The 17786-nt window shown below is 38.8% G+C and overlaps 1 protein-coding gene across 1 annotated transcript in view; it reads right to left on the bottom strand.

The window, feature by feature from the left end:
• The window catches only part of LOC131065597 (aminoaldehyde dehydrogenase 2, peroxisomal), a 133094-nt gene that overhangs the window by 16056 nt on the left and 99252 nt on the right, over positions 1 to 17786 (bottom strand). Inside the window, exon 10 of the mRNA XM_058000159.2 lies at positions 875 to 988. Within this exon, the coding sequence (XP_057856142.1) occupies positions 875 to 988 (114 nt within the window). The remainder of the gene's footprint in view (positions 1 to 874; positions 989 to 17786) is intronic.

Below are 17786 nucleotides of genomic sequence, written 5' to 3'. Positions count from 1 at the left end.
CCAATGAGGTCAGCAATAGAGGCCTTATCCCCATTTAAACATTCAACAATAGCAAAAACAACAACACCACAACTTAACCATTAGAGCATGCCAATGCTGATATATATATATATATACACACACACACACACATGTATACATGTATGTATATATATATATATACATGTATATGTATATATATATATATACATGTATATGTATATATACATGTACATATACATGCACGTATATATATACACATGTACATATACATGCACGTATATATGTATATGTATATGTATATGTATATATATGTATACATATATATACATATACATATACATATATACATGTATATACATGTATATATATATACCTACATGTATATACATGTACATACATGTATATATATACATGTACATTTATGTATATATATATACATGCACGTATACATGCACGTACATATATACATGTATGTATATACATGCACGTATATATACATGTACATATGCATGCACATATATATATATATGTATGTATGTGCATACATATATTTATATATACATGTATGTATGTAAAGATACATATGTAGATATATGTATGTATACATAGGTACATAAATGTATGCAATGTATGTATGTATGTACACACATGTATGTGTATGTGTATGTGTATGTGTATGTGTGTGTGTGTGTGTGTGTGTGTGTGTGTCTGTGTGTGTGTGTGTGTGTCTGTGTGTGTGTGTGTATGTGTAACTAATTCCAATAACCAAAATCAAAAGACAAATCTGTTGAGCCAAATAAAGGCTAATTGCTTATGAGCTAGCTTTAAATCCATCCAAACGAAACAGAAATGATCATAAAGAAACATTAAGCTTGAACCTCTCCATTCTTACCTGTCCTTCACTAACAACAGGTCCCAGACGGCAATCTTTTTCCAACGGGTCGCATATTTTGATGTTTTTAGTCCAATTCACAAGTTTTTCAATGAACTCCTTTGCAATACTCTCCTGCAAACAAGCAAATTTTGTCATCAATGAGCATCATTGAACTTATCACCCAATAATAAACCTAAAGTCTGTTACACTACAGTACTCCTACACAATGAACACATTACACAGATTATTAAATAGTAAAATCATTAATGACCACAAAAGACCCAAATCAAATGGACATATCATGCAAAGATAAGTCATGGAGTAATTTTAGTTGAGCATTTACTCTGACCATGAATGTGATTAATGATTTAAGAATCAACCTCATTAATTCCCACTAGTACATGAACGAGTCTGATTGGAATTAGATGCACAAATTTGTTAGCAATTGGCACGATGTTAAAGATTAATCTTGTTGCACCCTCCAATCAAATGTTTAATGCAGTTGCACAATGATAATTATGTCAAAGTATTCCTTTCTTACATCCTTTGATGCTTTATAATAATGCCTTTGTCTAGATTTAAAAAAGAACCATTTGTTTTCCCCTTGTGACTATTATAGGAGTGTGTTAGGAGCCTACCTGTTTTTTACTCTGTAGATTATTGTTGGACTATGCAAGCACTAGCACCCTCGAAGAAAGTTTCTAGAAAATTGAAAGAATTTCCCGGCTCATTCTCCAGAGTCCCTTATAAGATATGCATGTTTGTCAAATTTAGTTTATCTATGGAGTTTATAATATTTTATTAAATTAATCCATGTAATGGGTCACAGTTTTAGTACTGAAGATTTCTCCATAAGAACATTTCTTTATCATAAAACTAAGTGTATGCATGTCTCCAAATCGTTATATGGACTTTTAGTCTGTTTTGGCATTCTGGGGTCTTGCTTCTAGTGTATGCTATCAGAAACGTACAAGATTTATTTGTGCATCAGTTTATGCTAAGTGGAACATCCTTGAATGGGGGAGTGGAGGTATTATGAGGATATTATAGTGTCAAAGGAAGGTAATGCCTCGTATTCAAACAAAAGGAATTATCTCTCATGAAGGTACCCCTAATGTGCCTTAACACAGATTTTCCTCGAACTCCTTTAACAGCTTTCAAATACACAATTGATCTAGACTTATGGAGCCTGCTAGTTAACTATAATCTATAATTGATGGGTGGGCATAGATGTCATGCAAAGAAAAGCAAGGATGCATATATTTTTTTATTATTTTTTGTGGAATAAGGATGCATAAGTAGTCAAAGTACAATGCCTTTAGTTATGTTTGATAATATTGGTTATCCAGCAATGTAATAATTGTCCAAATTAAGTTTGTTGTCACTCTCAGGTAGTTATATGTGTCAGTTTGTTCATGGTTGTGTTCCTCTTGGCCACCATCAGGTCCTTTAAATATGTTGTGTACCGTCAAGGAAGGTAGTATGATAGAGTCAGATCAATTGTAATCCTTGGCCGACCATCTCTAGTCTTCTTCTCTGTAATAACTTCATGTGTGAACAAAGATATATTTTACTCCTGCATCTAGTATGCATTGACATCTTTATTGTTACTTACTGTATTTAATTTATCAGATATAGCAGTAAACAGCATATATTTTTCATAGCATGAACCTTTAAATTGTTGTTATTTATGTACACATAAGGGTAGTGTTGACGTGGATGAAATCGCATTACTGCAAACTCCATACGGCCAACGCAGTAAAGAATAAACTCACTGAGTATCCTACCCTCTCTTGGAATAAGGGAATCCCTAATGCTATTTTCTACGTTTTGATCAAAGGGGATAACCTCAAGGTTTCTTTTGTCAGGTCTTGACTGCGGGATCTCTCAATGGCTTGATGTGTTTATGCTGGAAACACAAGGGGACTTACGTTTAATTGGCAATTCTATGTATAAATTCCCGGGGACCTTTTACGGTTTTCCTTCAGGTGATGTTGGTTAATTTGAAGCTGATTTAGCAGGACTGCAGACTTCTAAAAAAAGATAAAATAGGGAGAAAAGAAAGGAAGGATAGGGAGAGAGATGAACTGAAAATTCTAACTAGGACAGCAGATTCAATCAAGCAGACAGACACCTCCAGGAAACTAAATTAGGCATCAACAGTCATTCAGACGCAATGTTTGCATAAACTTAGTGCAATTTTCAAAGGAGAAACCAGATTTTCACATTACCAAATACGATATTAGAACTTCTACATTCATGATATATATATTTGATAATCGAACTGAATCATAAAATAGTCCAGATTAACCATGCGGAAAGGAAAAACAATCAGCTATCCTCTAATGGTATGGACTGTGAAGGCTCTATCAGATGCTTGATTAAAAAAACTGCTGTGCAAAATGAATAGACATAATTAAAAAAGCTTTCAAAATTAAGTGAAGAAGGAGACCATGCACTCACAAGGAGACTTTGAAAATAGTTTTAATCCATTGTATTAATTCCTGCAAATTCCTTCAGAGCTTTCGCAACAATCCAAGAACTTCTTACAAAATGAGGGAAAACCAGTCCCTTAAATAGGCCTCAAAAAAAGCTGAATGGCCTGGATTAAATCTTCATAAGTGGCCCAGATTCATCTATAAAGCAGGGCTGCCCATACCCATAAATGGGAGGCAAATATCAACAACCACCCCCAAAGGGAGTAATAACTACCAAAAAAGGATAATTACAACAATTGGAATAATCAAAAAAAAGGTGTATAAAAGTTTTACAATTTGTTGACCAGAAGTCAACTGTCACCTTTTTGGGACAAAAGTGCACTTTTAAGATTTGGAGGGAAAAAAGCACTTTTGAGAAACTACTTTCTCTATTTTGGTTTCACATTCTTTCTTTAGAAACTGGTCCTCGTCATGCAGGTATTCCCGCCATAAATCACGACCTGCCGCTCGTTCCTTGCGAACATATTCCTGAAACTTGATACATAACTGGAAGAGGAGGCTAAAAGGTGGCATGGGAGGGTGGCGAATTTTGTACTGCATGCCCTCAAGATACTGGTCCACGTGCCCTAAACCGTCCTTCCAGCTGGAGCGATTACGCTCGAAGCACAATATGTCTGAATGGAACTGACCAGCAAAACTCAAGTCTTCAACGGAATAAGAAACCTTATCTGCTCCCAACCTTTCTTCCCAATCCGGCCGGATTACACTGTCGGATAGGTCATTTATCCACCCCGAAACCATTGATCGAAGGATGGTCTTGCCTAGTTCTTGCATGTTCCCCAGAATTGCCTCACATGCGTCCTTTTCTTTGTCAATAATTTCCTGGGCGTCGTTCTTCATGGTGACGGTCCAGTACCATTCCTTGAGAACACTGATGCCATGGGGATCTAGGATGTCAGGCAGTGTGGGAATCTGTGTATGCGTCCAGAAAAGAGCTCTTATGAGGGGAAGGGTAGAGGCCGCTACCTCGTGCATGTGAAGGGATTCCCTCTTTACCTCCAACAGTCTGACTAGAGTGAGCTCTCGATGGAGAGCCATTTCCTTTACATCTCTAAGGATCTGTTCTCCCTTTTTCTTGATGTCCTGCATCCATTCCTTGACGGCCTTTGCGGTATCCCGAATTCCTTCAAATTCAGTGGTGGTCCTTTGTGCCAATGCTATTGGGGGAATATGGGATTCAGAGGGGTTGTGTAATGGCCGTAGGAGCTTATCGATGTATCCCTCGGCTTATTCAGCACGGGCCTGATACATATCCTTTTCGGCAGTGATTTCCTCGAGCTATCTGAGTATGTTCTGCACTGAGTCCTTAAATTCCTCCTTTTCTTGCTCTTTTGTAGCTCGTCCGATGGGGACAGTCGTAATGCTATAATCTGCCAGTGTTATTTGATCTGTTGGCTTGTCGACGGGCGGGGTGGCAATATGAAGAGTGCGGTTCCTTTGCTCATCCCTGGTTACCTTAGAGTATGCTCTTGGTTTCTTCTTCCCTTTAGCTTTTGCTTGATCCATTCGTGAGAAGATGTCCTCTAGATCGATGGGTGCCTTGGCGGCGGCCCTGCGCTGAGCTCTGGCGATCAGCCACTCTTGAGGCACCGTCTGGGTTGAGGATAGGGTTAAGTTAGCACCCTGTTCTCTTATGCTCTCAACCGGCTGATCACAAATTAGCAGCGGCCCCGCCATCTGAGGGGTGAAAGAAGGAGGAAGCTCCTTGCTTGCATCTGAGTTCTCCCCTATTTCACTGAACAATTGTCTAACATCCTCTTGTGAAGGTTGCTCCTCGGTTCTCTCGAGCTCATGAATCTCATCTGTTCTTTGTTCCCCTTCGACGGTCGAGTCGTCCTTGGCTGTATTGAGGAGTAGCAATTCGTGACGGCTCTGCTGGGTAGGTTCATGCACTTCGATCCCCTGGGTGGATGGGATTTCTCCTTCCTTTATTTGGTCACCCAGCTTGGCCGACCTAGGGCCCTTTGGCTCGGTGTCCGGTATATCAGGTGCAGGAGGATCATTGGCCTCAAATGCATCGATGTTGCTCTGGGAAGGCGGAGCAGGTACGCAATCCAATTCTATGGCGTCGTCGGACGAACTGGGGTCCTTTGAAGATGAAGTGGCCTCTGGCCTCCTTATGGGAATCTTCTCCCTTCTTGTTCTTTTGGACGTCCGAGTCCCTCTACAGGCCTTAGCTTTCTTTCTTTTTTCTGGTTTCTCAGCTGATGTCCTTTCGTCTTCGGAAGACTGAGAGTCGAGACTGCCCATCAAATGGTAAGTAAACTGGACCCCCTCATGGACTAGCCTCTCGATCTGGAGATGCAACCATTGATCTGTGTATCTTGCCGGGGCTACCATAACTGCTTCGAAATCCGTGATTGGGTCTTGAGACCAATCAATGCCTGGCAAGAGGTGTCTTACTGCCTCGAATTCTCGGACTTGGAGGCAGTTCCCCGAGTCTGTGAGCTGATCCGGGACCTGACGGTATTCAAAGAGTCGCATCTGCTGCACACTCAACCTAGAATATTCCCGTCGCTTGACTTCGTAGTCATCGGAGCAATTTTTCCAATAGTCTTCAATTGACTCCTTTGCTCTGTAGCCCCTACCGTAGGCTCTCTTCGCCAAATTGTCATGATCAAAACATTTCCTTGGGAAATGTTCCTGTAGGCCATAAGAGGCTAGCTCTGTAAGGGACTCCTCTGCTAGGGTGGGGGTTCTCAATTGGACGTCATGGCTGCCTATGATCATAGGAAATGTGAATCCAGCCTGCTTGCTCTCCCGTAGTAATATGCCGGCGGGGCGTGATTGCCTTGCCACCTCCATGAGGACTGCTTTATCGGTTGGGTATCGCGGAAGTCGAAGGGGGGCACCATCGAAGCCAGCTATTCGAATGTAGGAGAACCTTGGGAACTGAATGAACCAGGCCCCATACCTCTGCACTAAGGTGGTAGCTTGCTCCGAGAGCCTTATGTGTAACCCTCCCTGCATTAGCCTGACCAGGCGCATTGTGAAGGCGTCGTTGACGCGTTCGTACTGACCAACCGCGTAAGCCAGGCTGTTCTTTTCCCTTTGAGCTATATCCTGGTAATGCAGCTGCGGGTAGCAATCATAGACCTTCACCTGACCAGGCCCATTCCCAATCTCACCTTTCATTATTAACCCTGGCAGTGGCTGGTTCTTTGCGAACATATAGACCAAATAGGAGGTCATGGTGAAGTACTTCTTCGTTTCGAGCTCAATCAACTGAGCGTGGATGTTATCACTTATGATCTGGGCCCAGTCAAACTTAGACTTTCCGGCAAAGACCTGCTCTGTAAAATAGAACATCCACTCTTCAAAGTAGTTGGACCTAGGAAGTCCCATGACTCGGCTGAGTAAGGTGACCATGTCCCCATGTTCATTATGAAAGTCACTTCTGGGGGTCTTTTTCACAATCCTAGTGTTCGGAGGCCTTTTCTCCTTGAACCATTCTTCGTTAATCAATGCCCTGCATCGGGCCGGATTCATATCATATGCCCCTTGTGCTTCGTCCATTGTTGTAGCTATGGGATTATTTGGAAAGGGGATATCAAATGCATCACCGATAGCCTCAGGGGAGAAGTCGGCGATAGTCATATTTTCCAGAAGCACTAATCTGGACTTTGGTTCGTAATGCCGAGCAGCCTCCACTACTAATTCATAGTTCTGGATTGCTGGAGGAAAACCTGTTGCTTGGGCGATGCCACTTTCCACCATTTGCCTAGGCCTGCCATATGCGTTGGGTGAGAAGACCCGATTCCTGAAGTCCTGAATATCAATGTGGCCAAGGTCGGTGTCACCAATGTTGTCCCAAACGCTCTGAACCTTCGACTCTCTTAATCCTCCCCTCTGATATTGATACTTCATTCTTTCAACTTTCCGCGGGATGTCTGATTTGGATGCTCGTGAAGTTTCGGCTGCAGCGGGTGTTTTTGATGATTCCGCCGCCGATTTAGGCATTTATCCTGATGGGAGCGGATGGCGAGAGATTACCCGACCTTGTCGCGTGAAGTGAACGGACGATCCTCCTTGTTTTCGGATTTGAGAGCTCTTTCAAATTTTGAATTGCATTCTCTCTTCAACTTTGGATTTTGACAAATTTGGAGGCTTCGGAATTTAACCTGGCTTCACTCGGCCTGCACGAAATTCGGAGCTTGGACGCTATTTGCAACCATGGAGATCTCAACCTGCTGGCAAATTTCGGAAGTCTCTGGGGTTTAGGCGGGCTGGAGATACTTTCGAAGCTGGGAACGTCTTTTGAAGCTCTTCAAAAAAACTCGGACCTGAGCGCTCACCTTGTGTGCCTTGGCAACTTTGGAATTTCGGAGTTGGGAGCGCTTTTTGAACCTCGGCAAACCTTGGAGATCCCAGAGCCCGCTCAAGCCTTGGCGAATTTGGAAGACTCGGAGGACTCGCCGTCTATGCTGAATGCCCGTCCAAACTTCGGGGTTTTGTTTTTAAAAACTTTTCGCACTTCCTCTTCGCGACTTCGGACCTGGGGTTTAACTTTGGCTTCGCGATGCGAACTTTGGCTCTGGGGTTTAAAACTTCGGCTCTTCCGTTATAAACTTCGGCTTCGCGTTTTAAGCTCGGACCTGGGGTCCGAAAAGGAGCCTCGCGTTATAAACTTTAGCTTTCCTAAAGGATCCGAAATTCGGACTCCAACGCGTTTTAACCTACTTCGCAACCTCGGACCTAAGGTCGAAAATGAGCTCCTTGCGTTTTACGAACTTCGGACCTGGGGTCCGAAAGTGAGCGCCTTAAGTGACTTCGGGTGTTTCTAAAAGATGTCGCGCTAACTTCGAACTTGGGGTCCGAGAATTGGGAACTAAACGCCTTTTCGGGCTTTCGGACCCTAAGCGCCCCTTTTTGTTTCAAAATATTGCATGATTTAAACTTCGGACCTGGGGTCCGAAAATGGTTTTTATGTGTCTTTCGGACTTTCGGACCTAATGCATCCTTTTCAGAACATTCCGCCTTCATTAAAAACTTCGGACCTGAGGTCCGAAAATCGTTTTTTTGTGATCTTGGGGGGGGGCGGAATCTGCTCTTTAGAGAATTTTGGAAACTTGCACAGAATGTCGGACCTCCCACCAGCTTCGCCAGACTCCACAAATCTGGCCTTGGGAGGCATCAAAATACCGAGGGACTCGGCCGAGCAATTTGATCCTTTAGGAGGCGAAAATCATCTCTTGCCCAAACCTTGCAAGGGTCGGGTAGCAAACTTTATGCAATCGGCCTTATAGCTCTGGCTTGGCGGGGTTCGTTAGTTCTTACCAACTTACGCCTATCCAAGGCAATCTTCAAAATTTTGGAACAAAGCCCTTGGCATTCACGCCCGAGAGCTGGACCAGTCAGGAGGACTCACTGGTCCATTACTCCAACGTCAATCAGCTTACGGATTGGTCACGAACTCGCTCGAAGAGACACGAGAAACTCTGCTTGGATCCTCAGGACAACGATCGAAAACTCAAAACAGGAAAAGGGGACCCTGTCGGCGACAGGGAGCGTGTGCAACGCACAACAGGTAGGTATGTGATGAAGTGATAAGGAAGTTTGCATGGGTATTGATGAGCTAAAACTACTGGGGGAGAAATGTTTCTTGTATCTATTGATAGGATTCCCTAGAAATCTCCAGTTAAGTTTTTAGAATTTACTGCATGAACCTTTTGTTTGTTGTTATTTCTGTACACATAAGGGTAGGTATGTGATGAAGTAATAAGGAAGTTTGCATGGCTGGTATGTGATGAAGTAATAAGGAAATTTGCATGGGTATTGATGAGCTAAGACTAGTGGGGGAGGAATGTTTCTTGTGTCTTTTGATAGGATTCCCTAGAAAACTCCAATTAAGTTTTTAGAATTTATTGAGTTTTCTCAATGGGTTAGCCACTCAACTAAAAATTTGGGAGGTAGATTGCAGTCTTAATTTTGGCATGTGGTCATCATAGCCATCTCCTCAATTTTGGCTCATTAACACCCATAAACTCCAAACACAGGGTACATTACCCTAATTAGATGAAAATAATCCAAAGCTGCAACATAAATCATAGTTTACAAACTCACTAAGTACTCACAATTTTCTTTTGGGCAAGTATGAGCCATGTTTACTCACAAGCATATTCAAGACAAAATGTCTATGAGTTTTGGCATCAAACTCACCACAGTAATACACAAGTACAACGCCAAAACTCACCAACCACTGTAAAAACTTCTTTTTAAACCCTCACTCCCACACATCTTACTCACGCAACATTTTTGCTCACCTTGAGCATCCGCAAGCAACTTGGAGAGGATCTAAAGAGAAAAATTTTAGAAATTTTGGGTTTCCAGGTTAGTTTTTTATTTTTCCACAATCATGTAAAAATTTTCAAGAATGTTAATATTAAATTTGTCAATGTTATGTACAAACTTATATGCAATGAATTTTATTTATGAAAAAATTTATTGCTGATTTATGCTAATACTTTCCTAATGAAATCGTTAAATCTTTTTTTTCCATGAGGGGTTACACACTTTACAATCTATGTTCCCAGTTCACCCAAGGAAAGCCCTAGGTTCCGGTCTAGTTCAAATCCAATTCGGGGTCCAGGTCTGGACCCTTGTGGATTTAGACTCATTGCCTGTGGGTTTGGATTGGATGAACCCGAGTGAATACGGGTCAAATTTTGCTTCCAGCCGCATCAATCTGTTGAATTTTGCTTCCAGCCACGTCAATCCATCGAATTTGGGTATTTTTAAAATTTGTTTGACTTTTTTATTAGTTCCAAGAAGTCATAGGACTTGATGTTTGTGCATTCAATAGACTACACTAAAAAAAGGCAGATGACTTATTGTGCATTCAAAATTGTGGCTCCTTGCACACAAACAAAGTGACTACAAAGAAGGGTGACAAGAAAGTGGGATGTCAACCCAAAGCATATTGACTTGGATGCTTTCAGTGCCCACTTTGCTGCACTTCATGTTGATGCTGACTATGAGCCCCCTAGTGAGCATGAGAGTGCTAGTGGCACTACTTGTGGTTCTAATTTACCACAGCATAGATCATCTAATAGACTAACATGGATGATAATGATGATGATATTTTTGATGACCCATATAATATTTCATCAATGATGGCTGATTTTTGACACTTGACATTATTATTTTTAATTTGTAACTTTAAAGTTTAACATATACCATGACATTCAAGTTTGACTAATATTTGACTATTAATATGGTGGTGTATTTTGAACTTAATTACTGCTGCAAAAACCCAAAATAACCCAACCCCTCAAAAAAAATGTCGACCGAACCTGCAAACCGAACCATCAAACCTGAACCAGAGCCCACACCCAAACCAGTAACTTGGTTTACAATTGTTAGTGTTTTGATTTGCATCTTTCTGATCAAAAAAACAAAGGAATAGATGTGCAGTAAGAACATTCTTAGAATTAGAAAGGGAAGCTCTCTATAAAATAGTAACTAACCTAAAACTAGACAATTTGTACATGCAATTTACAATCTTTACAGTAATTTTTGGGCTGATTTACTTTCATGCTAAATAAGCTTTAAATCTACAGAAAGCTAAGGCATTCTTTCAACACTCGGCAAGGGATTTTTATGCTTTTTAACTAATAAAAGATCCTACAACTTAATGCTTAGACCTTTCAATTAAAAACAGAGACTAAGCCAAGTACATGCAAATTGGATAGGATATCAGAAATACAAATTTGTGGTAAATTGAATGCAGTACTCAGAACAAAGCCACAATGTACACCTTCAAGCTCATCTACAATACAAAGTTTGCAAATTCATCAAAGCAATTAACCCTCAGCACACATTATTAGACATCTCACTACGCATTCGTAAATAGCATAGACATAGTGAATGTTACTGAGTGAATAGCAAATTCGAGATAACAATAACATTGACCACTTAATAAAGAGCAACTCCAGAAAAATACACAGGAATGAAATCTACCATAGATTGATGATACTAAGTGTAAAACTTAAAAACCATGTATTTACAATAATTATAAAGCTGCATGAAATAAATCAATAGCACTTATTCCCTAACTACAACCGCTTGCATGGTTTTGATGCTTTATTATAAATTATATGGTGCACTAATTCTAATGAAACTGCCAATTCAACTAAGAATTAGAATATTACAATTATATCTTAAAAGCTCACGTTTCTTACATCATGATGAGCCAGCTCTAAATGATTATGCTTTGATGATGTTTTTCTTTGTTCTAACCAAATCTAGCAAACCCTTTAATGAAATTCTAAAAGTTTGAATAGTCAATGAACCTTACCCTTGGTGTCTTGAATCTTTAAGTAAAAACCCTGTGGCGAAGCTCTGAAAATTCACGTTGACACTTACATTGTTAACAAAATTTTAGCAAACCCTCAAGCTTTTTGAAAGTTTAATTGCTCAGTGTACGCTCTACTTGTATATGGGCATCTCCTCGATCACTTTTTATTTCTAAATCACCTTCTCAATTTGATCACTAAAACTGAACATTGACTCTTTTATGCAACTTCATTATTCAAATTGTTCTTAAATGAATCTCCGAAGCAAAAAACACTTCTTTGTTGCAAATAAAAATCAAAATCTAGAAATTGGATTGATCAGCAAGAAATACATGCTAAATGGAAAACTTGAGAATATCAACTCTACAAATCTTCATCACTACTGCTACAAATGAAAAATCTTTATTACAATGCTTGAAATCAATCTTTGAGACTTTTCAAAAATTAGAAAATGCATTGCATGTGCTCATAAACAAAAAAAAGGAATTTCCTTATGAATAATAAATGTTGGTTTTTTTTTAATAAGCATTAATTTTGCTTCTCTCTTTCTCAACTCACTTTATTATTATTTTTAATATCAATTGCTTTTTTAAAATAATAATTACTTAACGGTTAACCAATAATAAATTGTTATCAATCAACAACTAATATTATTAAAATCATTTACTAGGCCATACCAAATAGGCGCACCTTTTAGAATTGTCAAAGACTAATAGAAAATATGTGTTATATTTTTTTAAATGCTAGGCGCACTTCTATTGGGTTCAGGCTCAGTTTTGATAAAACTTTAAAGGGCAGAAAATGCTGCACCTAAAATGATGCATAATTTCAAACTCGAGGCTGCAGTCTTTAAAGACTTCAAAGCACTTTAAAAAGTGCGCTCTCCTCCTTTAAACTTTAGCCATTTATCTTTTAAGCTGATCACCAATTGTCTCTTTTCACTAATGCTTTTAATCTGACCTTTTATTTTTTAATTTTTACCACTTATTAATAACAATAAATTGTTTGGCTTGACCCCACAATGCAACGGCAAGTTGCAAGCCGATATGGCATTCATGGTTCAAATCTCATGCAGGTAGGTGGCACAATGAAGAAGGCAATGTTCACACTGGCCGAAGCAGACAATACCTGCAGATGTGCATGGAGGTGGACAATGGTATGCACTAGAGAGAAGAAGAAAAAGTCAACAAGCAGGGGCAGGAAAGAAGATTGGAGTTAAAGACAGAGAGGAGCAGAGAGATAAGGACAGAGAAAGGAGTGATGTGGAGATGATGGACAGAGGGAGGAGTGACGTGGAGATGGTGGACAAAGGGAGGAGTGACATGGAGAAGGCACACGAAGGAATAAGGAGTTTCTAAGCAGCAAAGGAGATAGGTGGGCGGATAACTGGTGGGAAGAAAGTGTTAAGGAGGCAGTGGCAAGAGGGTAAGGAGCCAGCAGGGAGGAGTAACGGGGGGAAATGGAGAGAAGCAGAGAGATGAGGAAGGAGGGATAAGTAGCGGAGAAATAAGGAGGAAGGATAAAATAAGGAGGAGATCAAAAATTGATACAACTGGCATGGGGCTAATCCCAACATCTGAGGATGAGGTCCCTCAAAAATGTGGCCTCACTGGTTCATAGCTCCAATCAAAAGCATTTATTGATCAAAAAAAATATATATATTAATAAATTGTTAATAACTAATATTAATAAAAGTTTTTTTTTAATTTTTAAACAACAATAATAATTTTAAGATAATTAATAACTAATAACTACTTTTAATTAAAACAATTATTAATTGAAAATTAATAACTTAAATCAAATATATTAATGATAATATTAATAAATAATTAATGATAAAACTATTGATTAAAAATTAATATTATCAACAATAACTTTGATCAAAACTATCAAATAATAATCAATAATAAATTACCAATTATTACCGATAACAATTAATCAATTATTAATTAATAATCAATAATTAATACCAACGAAAAAATTACGAATATGCAGCAATTCAATAGTTTTTGGATTTTGACACAACATTCGTGTTGGCCAAAAACAACTATTTTTTATTAGGACACAATTTGCAATTCAGTAGATTTTTATTTTTTTCAACTTCAATGTTTACTCACAAATGACTATTTTTGACAACAGAGTTTCTTGTAAGGCAATCAAGTTTTGAATTGGGTACAACTAGGGTCAAAATATGTTATTTTGGTTAGATTAATTAATGTCATTGCTATTCAATTACCATATTGCATTTGAAATGGATCTAATTAATGAATTTTATTTTATTTTTTGTGTTTAAATTACTATTTTTTAACAGTTTTTTTTATTGAAAAAAGTTGTAGGTTAGATACAATTGCACCTAGCTCGGCATCACTTGATGGAAGAAGAGACCTCACTTGGAAATATGTCATAAGGGGCTGGCATCAAAAAGTGTGATTCATCTTTAATGCTCAAAGAAGCTTAATGTAGGAATCAAGCACCTCAAATACCATATCACTTGCATCCCTTGCCATGATGCAAAGCTATGTGAAAAAAGTCATAGAAGAGACAAAATTAAAGATGCAAGTAATCCTTGCATTGTTGGATGAGAAGAAAATAGAGAGGGAAAGGACACAAGTAGTTTTAGCAACAACCATTAATCTTGACATGCCAACAAAAACAAAGGTAGATATGGTAGGTATTGTGGGCTCTAGCATACAAGGCTCATTCACCTAATTCAAGCAAAGACAAATCATATTGGCCTTTTGTACCTAGAAACATATTTGGAACACAACTTTCATTGCAACATACAAGGAGGTGCACCAAGAAGCGTATAAGCCATAAGGCATGTCCAAATTTTTTATCTTACAATAGGATCACATTCAACACAGCAAAGAATTCATATTCGGAGAATGTGGTGACAACATTGACAATTGCATGTAAAGAGTACAAGGCACCCTCTCTAAGAGAGGAAGTTGTTTCAGAATACCATTGCAAATTCAAAATCAATGATGGAAGAACAAAAGAGGAAATAGTGAGAGTTTAGATGGATGGATAGATGGAAGGAATTACACCCTTGTCAATTTTTTTGTGACTTCAAATGGTGAGATGGTTTTCTTGAAGTTGATGCCTCTCAAAAAAATAAAGAATGTAAACATTTTGAGCATAATGTTGGAGCACGTTGTCATGAACATAGAGAATGTAGTGCAAGTTGCTACACACAATGCAATGACATACATGGCAGCTTAAAAAATTGCTTCAACAAAGACATTTGTCACTATTTTGGACTCTCCTTGCATAGCATATTGCCTTGACCTGCTTTTGGAAGAGAGCCAAAATCAATTGGGTGAGACCATTTGTAGAAGATGCAAAAAACATTACATAATAGTGAAATACCTTTATGATCACCCTTGGATTCTCAGCTTGATGAAAGAACACATCAAGGGGAAAGAGCTTTTGGGATTAGATGTCAAACAATTTGCAACTTCCTATTTTGCAAAGCATCAATAGTTTGTTAACATTGTTGAAGCAAATGTCTGTGAGACATACATGAGACTCAACATATTGAAAGAAGGTTGATGGAGAGAACACTGTCAAAACAGTTTTTAATAATGTCTTTGTGAAGAGAGTTGCTAAAATTGTCAAGGTAACTTCAAATTTCAATTTAAATTTCACCTTGAAACCTTTATTTTCAATTTTTAAAAGTAATTACTTTCCTTGTAAGTTTTAACACTTTAATTTGTTTGTACTTGAAGGTGTTCACATATTTGCTAAGGGTTTCGTGCATAGGGATCGGGATCAAAACCCAATGGAAAACATTTATGAGGCCAGTAATAGGACCAACAAGGCCACCCAAAACTATAACACGAGAAAGAAACAAATTTGATCCCATTTGGGAGATCATTGATTGGAGGTGGAACAATCAACTCCACCAACCCATTCATGCAAGGGGATATTACTTCAACCCCAAGTTTTTCTACTCTAATTGTTAGACTTGTGTGAATATTGTTGTCATTGATGTCAAACCAGTTATCCGGTTTGGACCGGACAGCATATGCAGTTCATTATTGTCAATCCTGTTATCTAGTTTGGTCTAGATCTCGTATGCAGTCAATATGTACAGTTTTCGTTATGAGCAGGTGTTGTGTCTTTTGGTATTGCTATGAGGTGTGATGCAGTAAGAGGGAGTTGATATAATGGAGTGATTTCCGGAAGATCCCTATCTCCGGAATTTTGAGTTGTGCTTACATTGGTCCTGGTATCAGTTACGTGTTTCGATATCAATTATTTTGGTTATGTCAGGTGTATCTCTTCATGTCTCATGGTTATGTGCAAACTCTGTATTTTGGAGTTTTGGAGACGTTATGTTTGAGTTTTGTGATAATGGGTCAGTATCTATGGGTTTGGATGACCTTGTCCCATTCCGGTAATTAAGGTATATGCATCAGTAAAAGAATTATGTAAAAGGAAGCATGAAAAGATCTTGCGGAGGCCGACTCAATTGTCATGTTTATGTTCAAGGCTTTATTGGGTAACGTGTTGTGCTAGGCCAACACATTATACCGATGTATGAGTCCTTCGGCATGTATATATATATATATATATATATATAGAGAGAGAGAGAGAGAGAGAGGCATGTGATATGAGGTGTGTGAAAGTGCAGGGAGTGTGTGAGTATTATGTGGAAGTAGCGAAGATAGCTGAAGAAGCAAGTGTGAAGTATAAGTTGCAAACAGGGAAGGCAGTTGGTGCATAGTTAGAGTGCAGATAGTACTACAGTATTGCAGTAATCCTTTACCAGACTTGCTGCAAGTGCTTGAGGAAAGTAGTACAGAGGTCTTTCACTAGATCTGTTGTAACTTGTAAGGTTTGTGAATTGTGATCTGAGCTTAATCTTGGAACTGATCTCATACATTTGGAGATGCAATCCTTTTTAGTTCATTCATACCTGTTGTAGTGAGCATTCCAGCAGTAAGCCAATTTTGTATCTTTGCAATGAGCATTCTAGCAGTGACCCATTTTTGCAATCTGGTAGTGAGCCACCCTTTTGTAAAACACCATATAACTAGTTATATTCTCTTGAGAGTTAACACTCCGTGGTTTTTCCCATTTGGGTTTTCCACGTATAAATTCCAGTGTTTCTCTTGTGGCTGTGTTTTCATGTTTATTCCACATTTGTTGTTTTATATGTGCCAAGTATAATTGATGAGTTTGATATTTTGGCAAAAGGTTTAAGTTTGGAGAAAGTTTCAGAATATGTGGGAATACTGATTCAACCCCCCCCCCTCGCCCCTCCCTCCCCCTCTCAGTATTTTGGTTCCTTCAACCAATTCAACACTAATAGCTTCACATAAGTTAATGGGGAGCCTATGAAGACCTTTCAGCAGGAATGGAGAGTACAAGACTCAAAGTTGAGGTGAGGGACTTAATAATAATTGTTGCAGAATTAGAATCAAGTTGAGGAAAGGCTCTTTTCCTCAACACTAGTTATACAAGAGAGATACATCCAAACATCAAGTAACAAAAATTGGAGATCTTCTGGATATTAGCTCAACTTAAAAAAATTTCATCCCATTCACGTGAAAAAGCACAATATGTTCACTCAACAATGCCTCAATGACCTATTTTTTGGACAATACGACATTCTACTTCACACAAAAAAGGTGAACACATCTACACAAGAGCTTATAGAGTTGAATGACACTGATCTCTACAATGACTGTACTATGTAGGATGAGGAGACCACTATGTTCAGAGAGGTCAATATTGCTAATTTAGAGAGGCAAGCCATGGAGAGAAAAGATTCAGCAAAAGCAAGAGAGTTTAGATTGGACGACATCACTATAGATGACATCCAACGTGAGGCAAAGGAGTCACTGCCATCTAGTACCAAGGCGGTATCAGAGGTGCAACCTTCTAGTTCAAACGAAGACTCACAATGGCGTGCAAGGACTAGACCCCCCCACCCAATTATTTGCTAGTACATAGAAGAGAAATTTATAAAAACTTGTAATTTCTAACTTTCTTGGACATGCAGTTCAAAGACAATTATCAACTATTTATTGTAATTGCTTGATGATGCAATTTTGTACTCTATTTGTATTTGAATATGATATAAAGCACTTCCCCAACATTTTATAGACTCACTTAGTACAATTTATAACT

This window comes from Cryptomeria japonica, chromosome 7 (assembly GCF_030272615.1).
Source record: "Cryptomeria japonica chromosome 7, Sugi_1.0, whole genome shotgun sequence".
NCBI lineage: Eukaryota > Viridiplantae > Streptophyta > Pinopsida > Cupressales > Cupressaceae > Cryptomeria > Cryptomeria japonica.
The sequence above is the reverse complement of the archived record's forward strand: the minus strand, read 5'-3'. Positions and strand labels throughout refer to the sequence as shown.